Source organism: Parasteatoda tepidariorum, chromosome 6 (assembly GCF_982258835.1).
Source record: "Parasteatoda tepidariorum strain Cologne lab strain chromosome 6, Ptep-v5.0, whole genome shotgun sequence".
NCBI lineage: Eukaryota > Metazoa > Arthropoda > Arachnida > Araneae > Theridiidae > Parasteatoda > Parasteatoda tepidariorum.
Window position 1 is genome coordinate 61,828,801 of NC_141760.1, and position 24,995 is coordinate 61,853,795.

The window sequence follows — 24,995 nt, forward strand, 5'->3', positions numbered from 1 at the left end:
TTAGGCAGGTAAGGGTAAATGATTCGCAATTTCATCATTAAAAATTTAGATGGTTCTCTCAGTTTTTGATTAATCTGAATTATCGTAATAGAAAAATCGATTTTCCGAATGAAAAAATGAAATTACCGAGGCAGGTGGTGTTTCTCAAATAACCATATTTGAGAGTAGAGTTCACTGTTGAAAAGAAATTGCTGCATTAAAGATTCAATATTTCCTGAAATTTAGGGCATTACACTTACCTTGTTGAATGGCATTGTTTTTTTTAAATCTTCGATTCTTTAGTTAGAATCTTATTTTTAAAGTCGTTCCCAAAAATAAAAAAATGCTGAGTTGAGTTTTTTCAAACATTTTATGTGTTGAAAAAGTTATGATTTTTTTGTTTTATCTAATTATGTGTTAGTTTGATTCCATAAATTTCATGAAAAATATTATTTTACTGGGGTTTTTAAGTTTAATTATTGTAATAGTACTAATTATTTTAATTTAGGTGCATGGAAAAAATATTTATTTGATAGAAAATGCGATTTACATTTTTCGAAATTTGTTTGTGACTTTGATATAATTAATTCAGGATATACTTTATCTACACTTGCTTGCAGGAAAAAATAATTCTTATTTCTTAAAAACATAAAAAATTTTTGTTTACCCTTTTAATACTTTTTTGGAATACTTATTCTTTAGTCAAATTTTTGTATCACATTTTAAATATATATATATATATATATATATATATATATATATATATATATATATATATATATATATATATATATATATATATATATATATATATATATATATATATATATATATATATATATATATATATATATATATATATATATATATATATATATATAAATTTAGCGAATTTTTTTCCCTGTTTCAAATTCAATTTCTTTTTATTAATATAATTAAAATGTATTTTAATGATAAAAATAAATAAAAAAATATGAACAAATATTTTTCTTAAAATATTCCTATCGAAATATATAAGACGTTCCTCTATGAATAGATATTGTATATTTACTTCTATAAAAAGAATAAGTTAGTGTAAGTTGTTAGCCTATAGAAAATACTTCGTAAAATTTTTTAATATATCTCAACACCAAAAATGATGGTAACTACTTCAAAGTAAAATGGTGAAAGGCGACAGATAATTCTTGGGTTTGTGTTTCACTACACCAAGACCTAAGGATAGTTTCTGATGTAGTCAAACTACACTAGTTGGTGTTAAGTTATTCACCCATCTCGGTGTTCCGTACCATAACATTGATAATTACAACAATATATGATACACATGCTAATCAGTAATGTTAGGTTTAAGGTGTAATTTAAAATAATAATAGTTTAGGAAGTATAATTCCCACTAATTCTTAATAAAATCAAGCTATACTTCTCTCGATTGTAATTCGAGCCAAAGTACTCACAAAGCCGTGTGTTTGGAGGCGAAAACAATTTATGAATGGTGTGAATGCGCGTGATCTTGGTATAAACATCTTACATTATCAATGACATAACCTGCCCACTTTAAAGTATATTTGAACGCTAGATTTGATGTAAACTTAAAATAAAGTGTTCATCCTTTCAATGTATTGTTTTTAAGAGGAAATTGCAAAAAATATTATTTTATAACTTGAGAGAGATATTATTTATATTTGAGGGAAAAATTTGACAGCGCAGAAGAAACAGTTTCTTTTTTTAAAAATGCAGTACATTAATTTTAAGAATATGTATGAATTCTGTAAAATTAAATAAAATGGAAAAAAATTAAAGGGAAAAAATGTTTGAGCTTATTTACCAAAAATAAAATTGATTCGTTTTTTCAATAATTGAGCTTTTTTTAAAATGTAAAACGGATTTACAGTGAATATATTCAGATTAAGTTATTCTCAATATTTATCATTAGTAGCAAAATAGAACGTAACAATCAGGAAATTGAAATGTATCTTTTAATAAAACATTTATCTTAAGAAATAGATAAAAGAACGCTGGTGCTTGATTACTTTTAGTCTATTTTTAGTTGACCTATTTTTTTGTTATCCTTCTTAAAGAATACTGTCTACATTCAGAAAAAAAGAGACTTACATTGAAATTTGGATTGTAATAGTTAACTTATATTCATTTTTTAAATGCATTGATATAATAATTTATCTGTATTATTTTTAGAGATATGATCTAAGATGCAAGCAAAGGTAATAAATTTTTTTTTTTCCTGACGTCAATTTTATGCTCCAGTCAAATTAATAGAAGTATAGAAATTTTTTAAAAATGCTTTTAACCTGTCGAAAAATTGCTATTCAAAGGTTTTGGTGGGTGCTTTTTTTTGTCTAAACAGACATAAATTTGAAAAGGAGAAACCGTTTCTAAGAAAACTCTATATTTTCTGAAATTTTTAAAGAATTATGTTTTTTTTTTAATTTGAATTATTATGAATGAATTTATTCTTCAGAAATTATCCCTCCATTTGTCCAAAATTTAGAAATTAATTTTAAAATACTATTCTCCATATGAAGCTGCCTTACAATTAGGGATCTCTATTGAAAATTTATTTTAAAACACTTAGCATGATATGAAGTAGTCTCACAATATGGAATTTTTATTATTTTAAAATTTGGCTTTGTTTTAAAATTTAACATAGATTTTAATTGATTAACTAAATAACTAGAAAATTTATATTAAATTACTGTTTATCATCATAAAAGCAGTCTTATAATTTATAATTTCTATTATTATACAGCTCTGAAATTTAGCATGAATTTAAATTGAGCATGAATTTAGCATGAATTTAGTATTTAATAAATTAACTTAATTTATTTTCAATTGCTACTTATCATCATATGAAGCATTCTTACAATTTGGAATCCTTATTATAATTAGGATGTTCTAAAATTAAGTATAAGCGTGAGTTTTAAATTTAAGGATGTTTCTAAGAATAAAAATATACAAGTATTCTACAGTAGTTTTTATCTAGTTTCGCAAAATTTGAAAGCTAATTTTTTCATACTTTTTATTGTAAATATAATATCATGTAAAACAAATGTAAGAGTTTCGCATCGTTATTAATATTTATAGTATTTATAAATGTCGAATATGAGTTACATTTCTTATATCTATTTTAAGATGAAAGATATATAAATTTATGATATCTCTTATTATAATCATCACTGAACTGCCATTGTTACGCTCTTTGTTTGAATCTTTGGCGTCGACTCCAGTTCATCCTGCTTCAGGACGATGCGCAGCAAATTTGGCCGGAACACAGCGCAGACCATATTGCCATTAGCGTCACTGCGTATGAAATTGCGAAGCTTTAACTTTGATGATTTCCCTGACTCAAAACCTGCTTTTGCAATTATTATCAACTTTTAAGATATTTTTTGTTGAAATTATTTTCATTTTTCTAAATTGATTTTTTTAAAGAATCGATACTAAGTTTTTTTTCAATGTATTTATAAATATTTTTTTCGTTATAATATCTGAAATGAATGATTATTCCCATCCATTCCATATAACTCACTTTTTCCAGTATTTCAGAATGTAATTATTTTACCTTTTAGTAGGGGAGAGTGGGGTCAATTGTAAAATTTTTTACTTAACTATTTTCAACTAACAAAAAATCCAATATATTATTAGTATTAATTGACAGACGAGTAAAGTAGACTATCTACTAGAAAAAAAAAACCTTATTTTAAGTGTTATTACATTAGTTATTAACAATTTTTGACAGATGTGCACTTGTTACAATTGTCCCCACTTATGGGGTCAATTGTAACAGTTCATAAATTCAACTAAAACATAGTTAATTATACATATTATCAAAGTTGTGATATATTTTCTTATTGATCAAAACAGTAGTGATATTTTAGAAGAAAAAATAATAATGAGCAGAGACCTAAGGGGTTAAACTTTTGACTTTAAGGGGTTAAAAATTTTAATTTATGCTGTGAAAGGTGACAAATAAAATATTGCACATGCAACATAATATTAATGATATAGGAAACTATTGGTGGTTCTTAAAGAGTTAAGTAATGGTTTGTAAACATAAGATTATTTATTTTCAGCTGTTACAATCGTCCCCAAGACGCCATTTCAGTTTCATTTGTTAAAAACAGTGATAGTTAATTAACAAAACTAATCTTTTTTTTTAAAATGTTAATTAAGGTGTCCATTTACATATTCGGCTAATAATTTTTATTTGCTTAAACAAAATTACTTTCTTACAAAATAATATTTTAATACCAAAAAGAGTACTTACGTAACGTGAGAATATCTTTTGTGATGTAAAGCTTTCAAAAGTACATAGAAATGGTTGCCAGCAGAGGTGTACACGTAGATTTATTAAATACACCTTGTGCGCCACCTAAGAACCGAATCCAGAACCCGACACTCGAAATTTTAGCTCTGTTACAATCGTACCCTGTTACAATTGACCCCACTCTTCCCTATATTGTTTTTATTTCAGTAGTTGTTGACATTTTTGTTTAACTAAGGATTATTTTAAAATTGTCTATCTAATATAAAGTGTGTTCGAAGGAATAAAATATAAATTAATAACCATCATGAAATATAATAAAATTTAAGAAAAGTAAAGATTTTAGCTTCCAAAATTTGAGATGCTGTTTATCACATAAAACCTAAATAGTACTAATTCAAATATTAAACAATTATTATTTTTTTTTAACTTTTCATTTTTTAAGCAGACAATAAAAATTTGAAAGAAAACGATGCAAGTTTTTGGAATACAAATATTTAACTACTTAAAATGTTTATAAATCTTAACTCAAGATTAATTAAAATACCAGACATCAAATTTATTTAAACGTCATAGAGACAATCATTAGAAAATGAACTTAAGAGCCGGAGTATCCTAAGTAATTAAAATTACTTTAATTAATTTCTTAGTTGATGAGTCTTTGCCTCTGTTTTTGGCAACTAATCAATGCATCAACATATCTTGAGCTAGATTTTTAAAACTACTTTTCTGCATAAACTTAAGGGCTCAAAACGTGTTGACTTTTATTACGTGTTGTTTTTATTATAAGTTTTCGGAGAAATTGAAGTTTTTATATTATCAAGTATGCGTTTCCGCTTCAGTTTCTTAGGATTATTCATTTAAAATAGAAAAAGTTCTTTTATTTTTTTTCTAGGATCGTGATTATTGCTTTTAATTAAACTATATTTTGGAAAATTAGCATTTTGTGGTCGGCTGGTGCATAAGTTATTTAAACAAGCAAAGTGTCTCTGTTCCTAATTTCTTGTTATAAATGAGTTCAAATTATACTTTTTTAAAACAATAGATTCCACTGCAACTGAATTTTGTTTACTCGCCATGTTACAGACAAAATTAATACAATCTCACAAGAAAATTATATTTGCCTTTCGTATATCAAATATATATATATATATATATATATATATATATATATATATATATATATATATATATATATATATATATATATATATATATATATATGTATATATATATATATATATATATATATATATATATATATATATATATATATATATATATATATATAACTATATATATATATATATATATATATATATATATATATATATATATATATATATATATATATATATATATATATATATATATATATATATATATATATATATATATATATATATATATATATATATATATATATATATAACTACAAATGTTGTACTAGCCATTTCCGAAAGATTTTTTAATTAACTAGTCTTTCAGTAAAAACGTGCAAACATTTTTGAATTAATATGTTTTGAGTTTAATTTTCATTACACACTAAATAGAAATTTCTTCTCCCCCAGGAATGACTTATTCATCCAATCAATTTAACACGCATAATAAGGAGTACCTTTTCAAGGTTAACTTCTCTTTTATTTCGGAACATTAATTGGAAGAATGGAAGAACATTTTCTTCAGAACAGTGCGTGCTCGTATTCAAATAATTGTCTCTCCATCGATTTAACTAAAATCAATGGTTCGATCACCGCACGCCAAAGAGGCGATAACTGCAAAATCATGGCTCAATAAGTGGGCTGTCCATGAAAACAATCTCTTTTATTTTATATTTTTTTTTGTTAGTGGACATAAGTGTCACGTGGTTACCTGGAGATTTTCAATCAATGGTTCGCACTGACAACCCGAGAACAACTTTGGTCGCTATGTTTGGTTCTCCATTACGGTTTTGCTTGCTGATCATTCCTCGAAACCGCTAAAGCAACCTGTAACTGAGCTTTCGTTTTTATTTGTTTCCAACAGTTCTTCTTGAGGATCTTTATTTTTGAGTTAGATGATTTCATTTAACTAAGTTTTAATCATGACAACATTCATTTAAGAAAGTGTTAGTTATTTAAGCAAAAATGTTTAAAGTAATATTTTTTAATGTATGCTGATATAGAAATATTAATCAATCTGAATAAAGCTTTGTATTAATCATATCTAATAATAGAGTAGTTTCTTAATGGAGTAAATTTAATCTTGAAGAAATTTTCTCTACTGTTTGGTGAAGTTTTATTTTTATAATTAATAATTTTATACCCCTTCATTTGCATTTTTGCAAAAATATAGACGTAAAAACAAGCATATATTGTCAAAAATAATAGTTTCTTTTAAATAATTTTAAAAAAAATTAGAAATTATTTTTAGGCATTGCTTGAATTATTTTTTTTAAAATTAAAATAAATTTTGTGTACATAAGTAAATGTTAGTCTTCAAGAAATTGTATAAAATGGCAGGCCTGGATCAAAAGCCTGAAAAAAGTGATTCACTACAATCATTAGATTTACAAATAGTTTCTATTGGTGAGTGTAGATCAAATCGGAGAAATTGTTGTAAATCAAGAAAACTGCCGAACGTTGACAATGACAGCGATTCTTTTAGTGAAGCTGAATCTGGTAAGAAAATTCATTTTTTAAAATGTCCTGCGTTTTTTTTATTTAAAGTACGATAACTGTCAATTTCTTCATTCAGATGCTAAGTAAAACATTTCTCTACTAATTTTAAATTTTAATTTATAAATTATTTTTTTATTAGTTCAGAATTTTTAAGAAATCGTGAAATCAAAATGCTATCGACTTTAAAGTCGCAAGTTTTTAAGTAGATTTAGAGGAATTAAATTGCATTTAATCGCAACTTAAATTGGTATTTTTAAGGTTAATTTTTTTTAAAGTTATATTTTACGTGTTATTGACTTTGCTTATTCGGTGTATAAAAACATACTCTAATCTTTTAATTGTTTCAGTCAAGTGTCTCGTTTTAGTAATTGCTTGATTTTTATGTTTAAAACTTCTTGTTCATTAATTTTTGAGGTATTCTACGTCTTAGTCATAATTAATAATTAATTATAAAAATTATTTCAAAATTAATTAATAATTCGATAATTAATAAAGTACAAATTAAGTAACACATATTAAATAAGTTCAAAATTTGCTTCTATAAGTTCAGTTTTTCACTTAAGTTAATTTCGAAGATTTAACCTAAAGATTATTGGATATTAATTTCGATTATAATGTTTTTGTGTATAATGTTTTGTATTATAATGTTTTGTAACGGATGGCTTTTCGTATGGTAACGGTTTACCGAAAATTTTGGTTTTCATAGATCTTATTACTACCTGTTTAGTTAAGTACAAAATTGAAAAAGCAAAAATAGTTTTTATGCCATGCTCTAAGTTATTATGACAAAATACCGAGATTTTAATTCATTTACCAAATTTTATCACACGTTATAGAATCACATTTTATTGCAATTTTACCAAATTCAATATCAAAGCTCCTCGTTTTAAAATACTGAGTTTATTTGTGTTTTGGTGAAGCCTGAATTAGGGTAAGCTTTTCCATATTCTGGAAGTTTTGACAGTACCTTTTTCTCAGTGTGTGAAATATGCTTTTAAATTCATAGATAAAACAATTAAATCTATTTAAACTTAAATCTTGAAAAAATATTTGAATATTTTTACAATGAATCACGTGATTCTGCCAATTTACCTTGATGTTACGAAACGTGGTGCTTTTTCTCTCTAATTAAGATATAAGAAATTAGTTATAGAGCTGAATTTTATAAAAAATGGCGAAATTCGAAGTTTGCAATCACCTTCCTTGTTACGCAAACATTTTCGCTTATTTACGATGGATATATAGTTGCATGCAAACTTTAAATCATTTGATGTTTTTAATTTAATTGAAAAATCCTAAAATTCTTTCATTTTACTGACAAAATCGTAGTTTCAAAGAATAAGTACTTGGTTCTATTTGGAATGAAATAACCTAATCATTTTGCTTTGCTACTATTGTAACTGTTATTACAAATTTGCTTCGTTACATCATATAATTTTCGGTTGCTAAAAAAAAATCGTTAAATTATTTTCATCAAAAAGGTTATTTAGATATAGTAAGGTTAATAAAATGCTAATATATGCTTTGCAATTTCCGAAAAAGTAATTTATTATTCAATAATTGCGCAACGGAAGCAAAACGAAAACTACTTTTATTGTAAAATGTTGCAATATATATATATTTTTTTTACTCTCAAAGTGTTTTTTCGCAAGATGCAAAGCAATACTTTCAATTTGAAATTAACAGTTTAGTAATAATAATAATAAAGAATAAGAAAAAACGAATTAATAATGTGGCATTATTGGCTGTTGATGTGTTACATCACTTTTTTTTAAAATTTTATATTGATTTATTCAGAAAATTGATTTCTTTATAATATTGCTTTATTTATCTCAAATTTTATGTTACTTGTAGGTAATATACACTAAGTGTATTGTTTGATAAAAATTAACCATTTTTAACGGCTGTTAGAAAGTTATATTTATAGTTTGTTTGCTACATGCTGTAGATCTAACTTATCCTGAATATAGAATTTTGAAAATTTTATAAATAACTTATCATAAGGGGTCGGGATAGCTTATTTACTAGGGCACTGAGTCCTTGTCCAAGAAGTCGTGGGTTCGATCCCCGCCGGCTGAAAACTCCCCGTGTGATAAATGGTGACTGGTGCACGTTAAATCTGTCACGTCACATAGTCCTCCATGCTCCCTTAACAAATCCTGTGGGGGTACTGCTCCAGGAGTTTCCTTATCTTCTGGATTGGTTCAGAATTATAAGGCTACGGAGTTGAACATTAGTAGTCTTATTCCCGGAATTGGATAGGCTGTTCAGACTAATAAATATATATCTGTCATAGACCAGTTTTATATATAATAAGCTTAAAAGTGCCAAAATTAATCATATGGAGTCTCGAAAATGAATGAGGTTAATTAATTATGAATATTTTTATAATACAATAAGGAAAGTAGTTCAAGTATGTTTGACTCTTTTTATTATGCATATCAAAAAGAGGAGTTAAAAATTAAGTTTCAGTTGCTAATTTTCAATTTTATTTCTATTTATAAAGGTGATTATTATATTAAAAAAAAGAAATGATTTTCAGTTATTGCTAGTATTTGAAAAATGCCTTTGATAAACTTAGCAAAACATAAGTAAACAAGACATAAATTTAAGCAAAACATAAGTAAACAAGACATAAATTTAAGCAAAACATAAATTTCTGGATCGATGGAATTAATTGTTAATTAAGAAAAATAGAAATAATAAAAATTAAAATAGTCAAAAAATGAAGATTACTGATTTACTGATTTGAATCCTCATTCAAACTAATGATAACATTTAAATGGATCAGGAAATAAGTAGTTAAATTTTAACAATCAACAATTTTCAAGACACGACAAATAAATTATTTTTTAAAATGATAATAATGCTATTAAAAAGTGCTAATTAAATGTCATAAATTTTGCAAATGATAAAATAAGGAACGATTGTTATCCCTAATTAGCATAATATTATCTATTTATGTCTTGTATTTTTAAAATAATATTTAGTTTTATTTATTTTTGTATTAGAAGAGAATATAGTTATAAATTAATTTGTAATCATTAATTTCGCAGTATGCTTAAACTGTAATCAATATTTAAGAAATGGTTAAGGTATAATAAAAAAGTTATTAATATATTTAAATAATAATCAATGTTAAATCAATACTTTATTTACGTCTCATAATAGATAAATATTTATTAGATATTTACATATTAAAGACTTTTTTGAAATTGATTTTTAGTTTTATTTTAGTACAAGAAGAGATTATAGTGATTACTTGAATTATAATTAATAATTTCAAAATATATTTAATTTGTTATCAATATTTAAGAAATGTTTAAATTATAACCAAAAGCTAACAATATTTTTAAATTGCAATCCATGTTTAATTAATAGTTAATTTATAAAGATAAAAGTTAAATTGGTGTAATACCTCAATTTATAATTAATTATCTTTAGATGGTAGAATTATAACAGAAAATATTTCAAAATTGATGCTTAACATTTCATTAAAGCTTAGATTTGTGCGAAAAGAAATAAATCGTGTGTTTAAAGTTGAAAGCGAATTTTTATAACAAATTCTATTTTCAGTTTATGTTGGAAGTATTAAATAAATTGATGAATAAGCCACTTCGCAAATGTTTAGCTTTTTTATTTGCACCGAAGAGCCATTACATTATTACCACCATGCTAATAACATGTAAGACCACCTTTAGCCCTCAAAACTGCTAGCACCCGCCGTGGCATTGATTCCACAAGGCGCTGATAGGTAGTCTGAGGTATCTGGTACCAAGCCCTGACCAACTGGTCCTGCTATTCCCTCACATTGTGAGGGGGTAGCGTGGCAGAACGAATTTGGTTTTCCAAGTCGGACCACAAATGCTCTATTGGATTAACGTCAGATGATTTTGGGGGACAAGACATGACTTGAAAGTCACTGGAATGTTCCTCGAACCAATACATAACGATTCGACCCTTATGACATGGTGCACTATCCTGTTGATAAACACCATCCTCCACAGAAAAAACTGTTACCATGAGTTGGTGAACTTTATTCAAGTAGCTTACAGACTTCAGGAATTGTTCAATGAGTATTATGGGTCCTAATGTGCCCCATGAAAACATTGTTCCTGGGCGAGAAACCCTGAAAACCTGGGCGAGCCCATTGTTATAGATGGAGGGTGGTCGTAATGTAATGGCTCTTCGGTGTATTATCTCGTTAACAATTTTTTTTCCTTCGACGGTATTTCAAAGGTAAAAAGACGCACTAGAAAACAAAAGTTTTCGTCTGAAGAGAAAAATCTTAACTAACACAGTGAAAAATAAAATAAATTTTATTTGTTATGCTATGTTTTAAATATTCTAACAAAATATAAAATATCCTTATTGATCACAAAAGCTATTTTACTTTCCTTGGCTTTCATCGATATCGCTTCTTTATTTAAGCATTACACCTTTACACAGTCTTGGCTTTTGAGAGGCTGAACTCTGTAGTATTTTATTGCCACTATTTTCCCACTTGTATTTTAAACATTGGCGCAATCGAATCGCAATTTTTAAAGCTTTATTTGAGCCATTATACAAATCTCTGAACAGGTTAACTAGACCAACTGTTACTCATTCAGGTAGAGGTCTGATGATCGTTGAGGTCATGACATTACTAGAGGAATTTTTTTAACCTTTTTTTTAATTTCAAATAATTGTAGCACAATTTAGTTGCATTATTTTGTTGAAAAATAATCAATTTTGTCAATATTTAAAACACAGTATAACAAAATAGTTCTTTTTATATTTCACTGTAATAATAACGATTTTTCATTGTAATAATAACTTAGATTTTTTGCAGACTAGAAAAATACATCGATTTGCATATCGTTGAAACATCCGGAGAAATAAATTTATTATTATATCTTAGTTGCTAGAAACAGAAAATTATGCACAAAACTGAATACTAAACATATTCTCCATAGTTAAAAATAAATAAGCTAGAAAAAACCAAAACCATACAATAATCATTGGTGCGTTAAGATTGAAGTCAAAGAGTAATAATAAATTTCAGCGTTTTCATTTGTCAGTTAGAATGTTTAACATCCCGTGGGATACAACGGACTTTTGACACATGGACACTTTTTGTTTCTGCCCTAAACTCGTGTTAATTACAGGCTAGAGTTTTTCCGATTGACATGCAACACATGTTCTTTTTAAATATTGATTTGTATGAGTTCAATGTTCTAAGAGCAACGATAATAAAATATTTTATTCGGAATTGAACCACAGTAATAAATTTTTTGAACCTTCAAATATAGTTTCAAAATAAATGCGAAAAAAACACGAATGTCACAAAATGTTTGACTTGCATTACAGAAACACTTTTGTTCTTTAAAAACATAACATGCTTTCTTAATTTCTAAACATGTTCTTAACATGTTCTCTTAATTTCTAAAAGTGTTTTTGGATCGTGGGTATAAAAATATAACATTTTGATTGAGAAAGAAACGAAACTTTTTTCTCGGTTTTCAAACAAAATAACAAAGTATTTTTAAACATGTTAATAATTATCTCAGAAACAAATGATTAAAATTTTAATAAACTTAAGATTTTCTATTACGTTATGATAGATCATGATTTCGATCGATTACGAATTTCGATGAAGCAATTAAGATTGGGCCTCATTTTGTGTAGAGAATTGGAGACCCGAGTTCCAATTCTGGTTGAATAGTGAATGGAAATGGCTTTATTATGTACACTTGTTAGAAAACAATGAATTTGTCTTTGTTTTACATAGCAATTTTTAATAATGTTTTTTTTGTTTATTTCTCTTGAGGCTTATTTCGAATAATGATTAGTTTTTGATCTACTAAACAGATTGAACAATAGGTTTTTCTACATAATATATACGGAGAAAGAATCCTAGTAAAATTACTCTACAGTAAAAACATTTCTGTTAGAAAAATATACATTTTTGGAAATAAAATTAAAACGTACGATATTTAAATCATTATCGCTGGGCACATTCATATTCTTTAATTTTAGTTAAAATAAACAACTGAAACGTAAATTTAATTAAATAAATGATTTTTATGCCATACCTTAAGATATCATAGAAAAAGTATCAAATTTTATGATCACCAAATTTTAACGCATATTATGAAACAATATTTAATGCTAGTTTTTGCCAAAATCATTACCAAAGCTTCCTATAGAGTCTTAAAGTAAATTTTACCATATTCTGGAAGTTTTTACCTTACTTTTTTGTACTGCAGTTCTTTAAACCATTTAAATTCACACTGTCTTCAGTGTTTATGTCTACTTTTGAAAAATAAATAAAAGTTTATAATTCTGGGTTCAAAAAATTAATATGCTGTATTCTAAGGAGAAAATATAAGCACTTCTAGACATTTAGGCCTCTGTACAGTAAGAATAATGCAAAAGGAGATAGTTTAGATATAATTTAATATCTGTCTTGAGATTTGAAAACATAATTTAATCATTTTTGTGACAGGTACATTATTATGATAAATATGATTTATTTAAGATTTGAAGCTTTATAAAAGCAATACTATTATTTTTTATTGAAGTTTAGTATGCCGAATAGGAAATGGAATATATAAGGAATTTTTGGCTACGTTTTTGGAATTTTACGAACAATCGTTATAGTTTCATAGGATGAATTAAAATATGATATTTAAACAATGCAAATGGTATTTAAACTCAACTAAACATTGCGCTAAATATTATTTTATTAAAAAAAGTCATTATAATTATTTGACCATAAATCTTTAAAATTCAAGATATGCATACATTGTTTAAAATTAAATTATATCTAATATCTTATAAGAAAAGCGTCAAAAAATATTCTGAGCAAAAACTGAAAAAAAATCTCAATTTTGCACTTTAATTCCTCGAGCACTATTTGGGCTAAGTACTTCAGTATTATTATGAACATAAATGTTCAGTATTACTATGAATATTCCTGTTACCTACATAAAAGAAGTGCATGCATATGAATAATTGTTCTGTTTCTCTTAACTAATAAAAAATAATTTTCTTTAACTTCACAACGAATTTCCAAAACATATAAAGACAAATTAACAACTTTGAATAGTCTGTGGTAGTTTATACAACAGCATAATTAACAACAGTAAGATCAGAATTACTCTAAAAAGCTTGTTTTATGGGCTAACACGTGTAACTAAATAATTAAGAAAATGAAGAATATTAAAAAAATTGCCACGAAACATACAAACAAAAATATTGAACTTCGCGGATGCATTTAGCTAATTTATATATAAATTATTTCCTTAGCTTTTCTTGATGAGCGGAAAAAATATATTCCTTTGTATTCCAGCTGTTATTCTATTATGGATAAAAGGAAAGTGGAATTTCTTTTTTCGATTACCAAATCGAAGAAGTACATCTATTGACACCAGAAAATATATTGCTTTTTTGAAAAGTGAGAATATCCATTACCTTTTAGAGTTCACATGAAGGTCAAAGTATACTGACACGTACTACATCAATTTAATTTTCTTTTTTTCTCTATTTGAATACTTTTGAAAATAAATAAATTAAATGTTTTTTTTTTTTTAAATGAAAGTTTTGGAATAAAATATGAGATAATGCACAAGCCAATATAGAATTTGATAGAAAAAAAAATTAACTATTTATAATATCTATTCTATTCTTACACACCTTTTTCATTAGTTTTTATTTATATTTAAACACAGTTTATTTGAGGATTTTTCATGTTCATTTTAAACATCATTTTGCACTTAAATATTCTGTTGCTGACTTACGCTGATGCAAATAGTTATTAAATATTTTGTTGCATCTTTACTGTTTGTTAAATACTTTTTAACAAATTCATTTCGTTCTTTGATTTTGGCCGTCCATTGATCGCAACAAATGTTACAAAATCATTTTTTTTCCAGGTGATGAACATACTTATAAAATGAAACTAAAATTTTAGCCAGCTAATAAATCTTATAAAATATTAATCTTAGAATCGATATCTAATCGGTAGAGTCAAATATTTGTTTATAATAATAAATTGTACTCCTAACAATTTTGTTTGGTTGCCATTACAAATTACATCTCCACATTAATTTTTTAATTCCATCATTAATTTCATGCTGTGAACTTACTTATACAACAAAGTAAAACACTATTAAACTAAATGGTCTCAATATATTTCATTGCAAAAACACATATTTGACTCCACAGAATTAGTCTGATAAAGGGATAAAATGAACGCCTAATAATTTTGATTGGTTATCATTGCGAATTTATCTACACATTTATTTTTTAAATTCATCTTTGTTTTCCGTCTTTTTTTATATACACATCGTTATTTTATTTTCGTTTATTTATTTACACATCTTTAATTTTCATCATTATCTTTATTAACTATAAAAATTTGTTAAAAGTTTTAAGTCAAAATACAAAAAGTAAATTACTAGTTTTTTTTTGCAAATTTGAATATATATATTTTATTATTTTACTTTAATTATATGAACTGAATCTACTGCGCTTTAGAAAACATATTTTTAGAATCAGTATAACTAATCAAAGACATCATGTAAATTATTGACCGTCTAATGTAATGTGAATGGTAATTCAACCAGCGTGATAAGTTAATTTTTATAGAATTGATAGGTTATAAAAGAACACCATTTTTCATTTTAAGCCTTTCATTTTAAATAAGATTTTTCATTGCTTTGATTGGAATTGTTCTGATAAACAATTTTATTTTAAATAAAATGCAAAAAGAGGTAAATATCGTGATGACTAAAGAGTATGAACAATAAATTAATAATATAAATATTAAAATTGCCAAATAATGCTGACGAATATATTGAGAAATGTGTAAATGTATATCGTAAATGTATGCATACTTGCCAACTTTTAATCCCTTCCATTATCATTTTTCCCAGTGGTATTAAAATGGAATTAAAACTTCAATTTTAAGCAAACAAGTACGTTGTATTTGAGAAACCTTAAGTTGACAACCATGATAGCAACGCATATTAATATATGTGCTTAATTTTTGTAAGAATAGTGGTGATCAGTATCATTTAAAAATTAAGATTATAAAAGAAAAAATAGTATATAATTACTACCACTTTAAATATGAAAATAAAATCTTCCGGAAAATCCGGAAGAGTTGGCCGGTACGTGTATGTAATGTAAATCTGTGCAATAAATAGAGTAATAGATAAATAATATAACGAAGATATAAGAACTGAGAGATAAATGAAAAAAAAATGTACAGCTAAGTATCGTTGTAGTTTTTATTAATGACAACCAAAGATTTTCGAATATACTGTATCGATGAAGGAGCCGATAATGGGATTTATCTGTCTAAAACAAATGCATCAACAACAATGGTTCTAGTCACAGTAGTACAGCTTTAAACACGTACTATTTTTTGTTATTTATCGAAATAGATTTTAAAATTTTTAATTTGATATTCTATGTGTCAAAAACAGTTTTAATTGTTAATTTCCCCCTTTATTTAATAATACGTTCCATTGGAGTTTGAGTACTTAAATAGTTCAAATTATGCTTGTATTTTCGTCACTTTTTTATTCTTTTTTTTAAAATTGCCACTCTGACATAAAAATACTTTATTGATGGGCTGCCACTTTAAAAACTTGATTCATAGTTTGTGACATTTTTAAGATTACACAGTTTATTGTTATGAGATTTCTATTGCCTAGCAACGATGTATTAAATGTTGAAGATCTTATTTCGAAGTAAGCCATTTTTACTTATAAATAAAAAGGGACAAAACATGAAAAAAAAAAAACTGTTGATAAATATTTCTTAATGAACTCAAAAGCTAATGATTAACAACAATTTTATAAAGCTTACTAATTTTTGAAAAAAAAACATTGCATCAGCGAATAATGATAATAAAAATCATTTTATTATCATCAGCCGTGAAAAAAAGAGTATTTAAAAACTATACTTTAAATTTACTAAACATAGTTTTAAAAGTACTGTACTTATTTGTATTTCAATATAGTCGATTTAACTTAGTGTAAAATTTTTTTTCTAGTTTTAGATCCTAATTTGATTTTCGAACATCAAATGCGCAATTATCATAAGAAACACTGCTTGATTATTTGGCTGATGAATTTCTTTCAAATTGTAAATTTTGAAATTTGAATTGAGTAAATATTGTAATGTATCAAAGCAGTTTCTAAGTCGCGCCGAAATATATAACACAAAATAAATAGTATAGATAAATTAAATTTAATATAGCCTAAATAATACCCTATAATAATATGCTATTTGTGCTTATACGCAAGGCAAGAGACATAAATACAAATAGATGCATCAATAAGAAGTGAAAGTGTTGAACTTACTATATTTCAGCATAAAAATAACTCAATTTTCTATAGAGATTGTTTCTTTGCCAATAAATCTAAGAAAAATATGATTGCATTTTTGTTTTACAAAGAAAAACAAATAAATAAATAAAAATTGGTTCATTCAAACTAAACTTTATAGTTCACTTAAACTAAAAAAAAGAGACTGCTGCTTATGAATATTAATTTGAAAATTTGTATATAGTGAAACTAGCTCTGTAAGAATATTTAGAATTAAGAAGAATGCATCGCCAATGGTATAACTAGATTATTCTATAGCTGTTGTAAAGTATTAGAATTTTTAGAAAACTGTTTTATACATCTGAATTAAATCTAAGCTACAGAGTAAATATTATCATATTTTTCATAAAAAGTTTCAATAAAATTGTTTAGATAATTAGTTTATAGCTAAAATGGCTAATACTTTTTAAAGGTATTTCATTTTGAAAAATATATTTCAATTTGAACTAATGCTTAATAGTTAAAAGACGGTAACAGAGTCTTTTTGAGACATTATTCTCTATAAAAATATTTATTATTTAACCCATTTTAAAGAAATTTTAGGAAAAAAGCAATATTTACAATTGGATGACTCTGTTCAATATATAAGATTTTTTCTTAAAAGGTTTGAAATTTCCAAAGAACATAAGTTACTAAACCAGCTAATTCTAACAATAGTTCCTAACCAACATAAAATGCATTTAAATAATTAATTTAAACTAATTTATTTTATTTAGCTACTCTGTAAAGGCAAACCTTTAACAGATTTTTCAGTAAACTAGATAACATGGTTAATGAGATCGATCTCTTTGAATCTGAAGACTAAGGAAAATCGTCTGAAGAGCATTATAATAACAAAGTTCAATACCTTAATTAAGGATTTATTTTCCGTTAACTTGCAAAACAATAAAATTTGTTCTTGATCAGAAAGGGAAATCCTTGAAAATAAACATTCAAGTAGTAAAACTGAAATTCAAGAAAACACGTCTTTTTTTCAGTTATAATTTATTTTTAAAAAACGAAAAAGACAAACAAATATATTTTCTGATAAAATGTTTTTGAGTTAGAAATTTAATGCTATGCGATTCGCTATAAATATTGTTGATTAAAAGTTAATTGAATTGTTCATGTAGGTTTTTCTTTTTAATTTTTTATTTTACTAGCATTTAAACAAAACTAACATTTAAAACAGAACTAAAAAATAATTAACTAAATAAATAATTAGTTAACTAAATAAATAAATAGATAAATAAATAAATAAATAGATAAATAAATAAATAAACAAACAAAATATTTTATAAGTTGCATTGATTTTTCATGATTAGCAGTAATAGTATACAAAAATATTAATGATTTTTATCATTGCTGCCATATTAGTTTAAGATTAGATTAAGCTACATTGTTATTTATATTTTTGGTCTGTTTCTAAATAAAGTAGCTAGATACTTTTCAGTAACCAAACAACGGGAAAAATAACTCTGACAAACAAATTTTTTGCTTCACATATACAAATACTTGGTCTTGACTAATTCGAGTGTGGGGGTTTGAAATTCAAAATTTGGTTTGCTCCTAAACTTACCCGTTTTTCTTTAAAATAACATTGTTTGTCGAAATGTACTAGTTTAATGCTGCTGTATTTTACAGGGGTCATGTAAATTATTCTATCATCTTCTAGGGGAGTTAGGGCACATCAACAGGATCAAAATTAAATAGAAACTCATGCCTGGAAATGTCACCGTACGCAGCTAGGGGCACTTCTCCATAACAGAAAAACACGGAGAAACATTAATAATCCGTGAAGTTCCCGTATGGTTTTTACGCCGGTTTACCTCCGCATGCACGTTGAATTTAGCGCAGGCGATAGGATTCGAACCTACGCGGAGGAGCAGTGAATAGTAGAGAATCGCCCCTAGCGGCATATTTCCGGGCATTGATTACTTTGCCATTTTAATTCTGATGATGAGTTTACACATTTATGTGACTCCTTGTTATACACGACGTTTTTAAACTTGTACATTTGGACAAAAATTAGAGTAGAAATACTATTTAAAAGTAGATTAGAGCCTGGGGGCAAAAGCCGAAAGTTGTTTTGAAATCAGTGATGCTAACATATTTATGATCTGCTATAAATCTCATGTAACAGAAAACAAGAAAAAATCTTTCTTTTCAGTGCAATCTGAAGTTTAATGTATTTTTTTCCTAATCCCTAATGTTTGCTTTCCCCCATACCGAAATTAATTCAATGTTCCTATTAAGGATACAACGGGTTTGAAATATAGAATTCACCACATTGATGGAATTTAAAGAGAGAGAACTCTTTAAATTCATCTAAGCAACATTGACTTTGTGGTGAAAAGTCACAGGAAAACATCTTCGAATCAATTTGAGAGTAGCATCTTGCACTATTCATTTTTTACAAAGTATTTTCTAAGGTAAAATAATGTCTCTGTCAAGATATTTTCCAAATTACGCAATAGTTTATAGTATTTTTTGCGGTTTTTTGCAAGTTGAACTTTTTAAAATCTTTTTGGAGTTTATATTAAAAAGAACATTTTAAAGACGTAACAATGATGGTTTAAAAAAAGGAAATGTTTGTGTGAGTTTTGTTTAAAACAATTAAAAAAACTTCAAAATCCTAAAATTTTGCTCAATTTAATTTTCTTATCCTTGCCAAAAATACAATGAGAATATGAAGCTGATATTTTTTGTTTGTTTTGAGTTCACTGTTGTGCTAATTAAGAACATATCTCCAGAGATAGCAAACAATTGTCAATAGTGTGTTCTTAGTTAATAATGCTAATTAAATTTGAATTGTAATTACATATTCTAGTCTGTTTGAGTTAGACTGAAAAGGTTTTTAAATTTATAAATTCTAAGATTTTAATTAAAAAAATAAAGCTCAATTAAAAAAATAATAATTTATGTAGTTAAAAATATTTTTTTGATTGATGTAAAGCTATTTTTACAATATATTCTTATTTAGAAAATTAAAATTAATGTTTTGATAAGCATGAAGAGGAAACAAATCCTTATTCAGTTTTATAAAATTAAATAAAATATGTATTTACTTTACATTACATTACTTTACATTACATTACTTTACATTACATTACTTTACATTACATTACTTTACATTACATTACTTTACATTACATTACTTTACATTACATTACTTTACATTACATTACTTTACATTACATTACTTTACATTACATTACTTTACATTACATTACCTTACATTACATTACTTTACATTACATTACTTTACATTACATTACTTTACTCGTACTACATTACTTTACTCGTATGCCCTTAAATAGGGCAGGTCGAGTTATGAATAAACAATTACATTACTTTACATTACATTACTTTACATTACATTACTTTACATTACATTACTTTACATTACATTACTTTACATTACATTACTTTACATTGCATTACTTTACATTACATTACTTTACTTTACATATACATTTCAAATCTCAAACTTCGAAATTGAAAAGAAATAAAATTTGATATGTTGTCAAAATTATTTATGTTCAGTAATGTTTTCTTCAATTCAATTGTAATGTTTAATTTTATTTTTTATTATAACACAATATCTTAAAATTTTCTTATAAAGTTTAACTCAATAAAAATATATCATTTTTGGTTCAAAACGTTAGTTCTACAATAAATGAACAGAAGTAGAATTTGTTTGCAGTTGATCCTGTAGCAATAATTAACTTAATAGTTTCTAACATGCTTAAAATAAAAAAAATAATAATAAAAATTTAAAAAATTATATTACAATCTAATCTAATTTTTATAATAAAATCTTAATTATAATCCTATATATAATCAAAGGAGCAGACAAGAAGTGAAGAGTAGGTATGTAAACCCTTTTTAAACTAATAAAATATTGTGGTTATTCTCACAATGTGTGCAATAAATAATAACTTTATTAGATTTTTTTCCTTTATTTATAAATTGATTCTTCTATTAACTAATTTGTTTGTAAATTATTCGTTTCTTTCTTCACATGTCAAGTCACTGAATTGCGAATCATACATAAGAATTATATACGCTCATTTACATGCTACCCTATTCACTAATACGCCCACTCATTAATTCATCGACTTGCTGAGTCACCAATGCCATCTTTCTGTCAGATAAAGCTTATTAAAAATATTATTCTTTCTCCCAAAAGAAGCATGGGCATCTAATCACATAAAAATGAAGTCCTTCTTGAAATATTTTTAATAATGACAGAACGTTTTGTTAATTTTGTGAAGATAATTTTGTTGAAGCTCAAATTGGCATCAATGTTTCGAAATAATGTTTAATGACAATATTTTATTATTCTATTCGTATTATTTTTAATATCGAAAATATTTTAAATCTTATATTTTTATTTCGATAAGGTTTGCTGAAAACAGCATAAAAAGTGTTAGTTAATCAGTTAAATTTAAATATTATACCTATTCGTCTAAACACAGATTCTAAAATATGTATTTTATTATAAATATTTTCGTAAAAAAATGCATAATTGTATACATTATAATATGTATTACAATTATATTTCATCAAATACCATTAATTTGTTATTTAATTATCACACATTTAACTATAAGCTGATAAATATAAAATTTTAAGACTACTGAAAAACGGATATCACAAGAGAAATACAGAAAAATATCAGTGTTGTTGATTTTGACTATCAATGAATATTTAAGTTTTAGAACATTTTCAATGTATTTTTTAAACTGAACATTATTATTGGAGAACTTTATTAATTTACATTAATGACTACATCCTAGCATTTAGCTTGTTTTTATTTTTTTTTAAGAAAACATAAATATAATGTTTTCAAAAAAAATTGTGTTTCAAACTAAAAGCATTGTATTTCGTATTGAAGAAAGAAGTCTTACTCATATTATACATGAGAATTATGTAATTTATTGTTATACTCTATCTTAAAAATTCGTTAAAATGTAGCTATTCCGTGATAAATAGACTTTTTGAAATAATGCTCTAGACCTAAACATCAAGGTTTGTAGTATTGATTATTTCTAACCGAGTGATTTCTTAAAACTACTTTCAAAATAGATAATTTTTTTCAAAAGCATTTTGTTTTTGTTCCAAATTTTCTCTTTGCGTGCAGAAGAATAAATTATTCATGTATTTTTGTGCGGTTGAAAAATTGGGGAACCGTTAGATTGAAGTAAATAAAAAGAAAAAAAACAACAGTAAAGATTAAAAATGTAATTTTATAGTCAAACTATTTGCAAACAGCTGAAAGTTACTTTGTAGATATTCAGCAAGTTTCGTATTCCAAAATTAAGACCATAAAAGTTCACGAATCTTACATAAGATATTTAGGAAAGATGCCTAAGGAGGAGATAGTACTCTAATATTCGATACTCCTATTTTAGCCGAAAGACAAAATGGAGTCAAACAAAACAATCTGTAATAAAAAGAAAAGCAAAAGTGGTCAATGATGGTGTTCAAAAAATATTTGGTTGGGTTTTTAAATTCTTCAATGAAATGTATTGTTCTTGACCAAATACCAGTGAATATTCTGTTATGTTTTATATATTATTTGTCTTAAAAATGTCAAAAATAAGCATGGTCGTATGAATTTCAAAGCAATTTTTGAATTTGTGAAGAGGAATGTTTCTTGATAAATTATATTACGCGTTGCCTAAAGTAAGATAACATCTCATATTAGGAAACTGAAAGCTTCTCTTTGTAAAATATTATGCTTTTGCTGCTTATGTGATAGAGCTACTACAAATGAGAGCTTTACTCTTAATTTAATTGGATATCAGAGACAGGCAGCAGCAACATAAAACAAGCCCAACGTAAAATTGTTAGTCAAGAAGAAGGCATATATCCTCAATATTGTAGTGTTGAGGAAGACAAATTTTTTGCGTCCGATTTTGTAATTTAACTTTTGTAATTTTTTTAAAATTCTTAATTTTTTTAATTTGAAAAATAAAAAATAACGAAAAAAATATAGCAAAATAAAAAAATAAAGCAAGAAAGGAAATAAAAAGATATGGAAGTTTCAAGCTTTTGTTTAAAATTTAACAATTACGACCAACGAAATTAATGTGTTAAAACGCATTTTCTAGATATTGCAGATTTGTAAAAATTGTAATTTTTTAAGACATTTCAGTTTTCTAATTTTGAAAATTTGATCTGCTGGGGTTAAGTGGATAAAGCATTTGCTTCCCAATAAGGTAACGCGGGTTCGAATCTCTGAGATGACAAGCTGATACAAATTCTGTTCCCGTCTCGCAACGACCACAATGACAGTATTAAATATCCTCAGTGGTAGAGGGAACATGGGTAAGAATTCTCTTGTCTTCGGGCAAACCGTGGAAGGTTTTCGTGATTTTCCTCTGCAAGTAACTCAAATGTGTGTTTTTCGCCAAAAATTTCTGATCGAAATCTAGATTTTCCCAATGACTGAACCAGGAATTCTCTTGTATTCTGGATTGGATGCAAAATTGCGAGGTTATTTAGTTGAATTGGGTCGGAATTGGTATGGAACTCAGAATTGAGTCGACTGCTCAACGCTGGTTATAAAACAAAATCTCTACCGATTTTTATCAGCAATGTGTGCATTTGAAATGCATTGCATTTTAATATTCATTAAACGTTAGCACATTAAATTTCCAATTAAAGGTTATATGTTGATTAAAATTCCCCTATGTATTGTATTTTTAAGATTATTGCAATGAACATTTAAAATAGGTGGAGATATATAGTTATTTTACCTCAACTCAAATAGTATTAATAAAATGTTTGTATATTGCAATCTTCTAAAATGATTCAGTGTAGAATGGTGAAATGGTGAAATTCCCCTATGTATTGTATTTTTAAAATTATTGCAATGAACATTTAAAATAGGTGGAGATATATTGTTATTTTACCTCAACTCAAATAGTATTAATAAAATGTTTGTATATTGCAATCTTCTAAATTGATTCAGTGTAGAATGGTGAAATGAATAGAAAGGCAAAATTTTATAACACTTAATTTTAATGAGTATAAACAACAAAAATAATAATACCATGTTTGTAATAATTGTTAGGTTTCCTAATAAGCCTTAGAATCTGATCCATTTCTTGCCATATGATCAATTCTTGTGATAATTTAGAATTACCATGGTTATTAAACCGCAAAAATAAAATTAAACTTTAACCTTAACCTTAGGTATCTCAATCATTAAACTCAAGTAATTCAACCTGGAGTTAAATTATGTTTGAGTTGTGTTTTGTCAAATAAACCTTGGATTGGAGCTTAATTTATCTGGTGGTGCCATTTATAGGGAGAAAGAGGAAACACTGGTCTACTGGAATGGATGGAATTATTAGAATACATGATGGAAATAATACAGTCCAATTAGATCAAAAATTAGCGAATACGATCTTTTTTATTTTCTTTAGTTTGTGAGTTTAATATAATTTATTTTTAAGCGCATCTAAAAGAGGATTGTTTAATTGAAGCAAACAATCAAAACTCAAATTCAAGCAGGTGTTTCAATTCAAATAAGAGGGAAATATAGGTAAACATATTTTAGAAAAACTGCAGCACAGAAAATTACAGTAGTAAATTTAGCAATTTGCGGAAGTTATCTTTAATTTTTCAACACATATAATATGTATGCAGTGCGATTACCTTACTGATGAATTTCATTTTATTTCCTTTTGCTAATTGAGCTTTTAAATT

At 25.9% G+C, this 24,995-nt stretch overlaps 1 protein-coding gene across 2 annotated transcripts in view; it reads left to right on the forward strand.

Moving 5' to 3' along the window:
- Positions 1 to 24,995, forward strand: part of LOC107441918 (solute carrier family 35 member F3) — a 229,983-nt gene that overhangs the window by 170,621 nt on the left and 34,367 nt on the right. Inside the window, exon 1 of one of the 2 annotated variants that reach the window (XM_043043121.3) lies at positions 6,642 to 6,915. The exons of the other annotated variant lie outside the window; for it this stretch is intronic. Coding sequence (XP_042899055.2) covers positions 6,723 to 6,915 — 193 coding nt within the window. The 5' untranslated portion in view covers positions 6,642 to 6,722. Of the gene's footprint in view, positions 1 to 6,641; positions 6,916 to 24,995 lie in introns of those variants that run through there. 2 annotated transcript variants of the gene reach the window in all.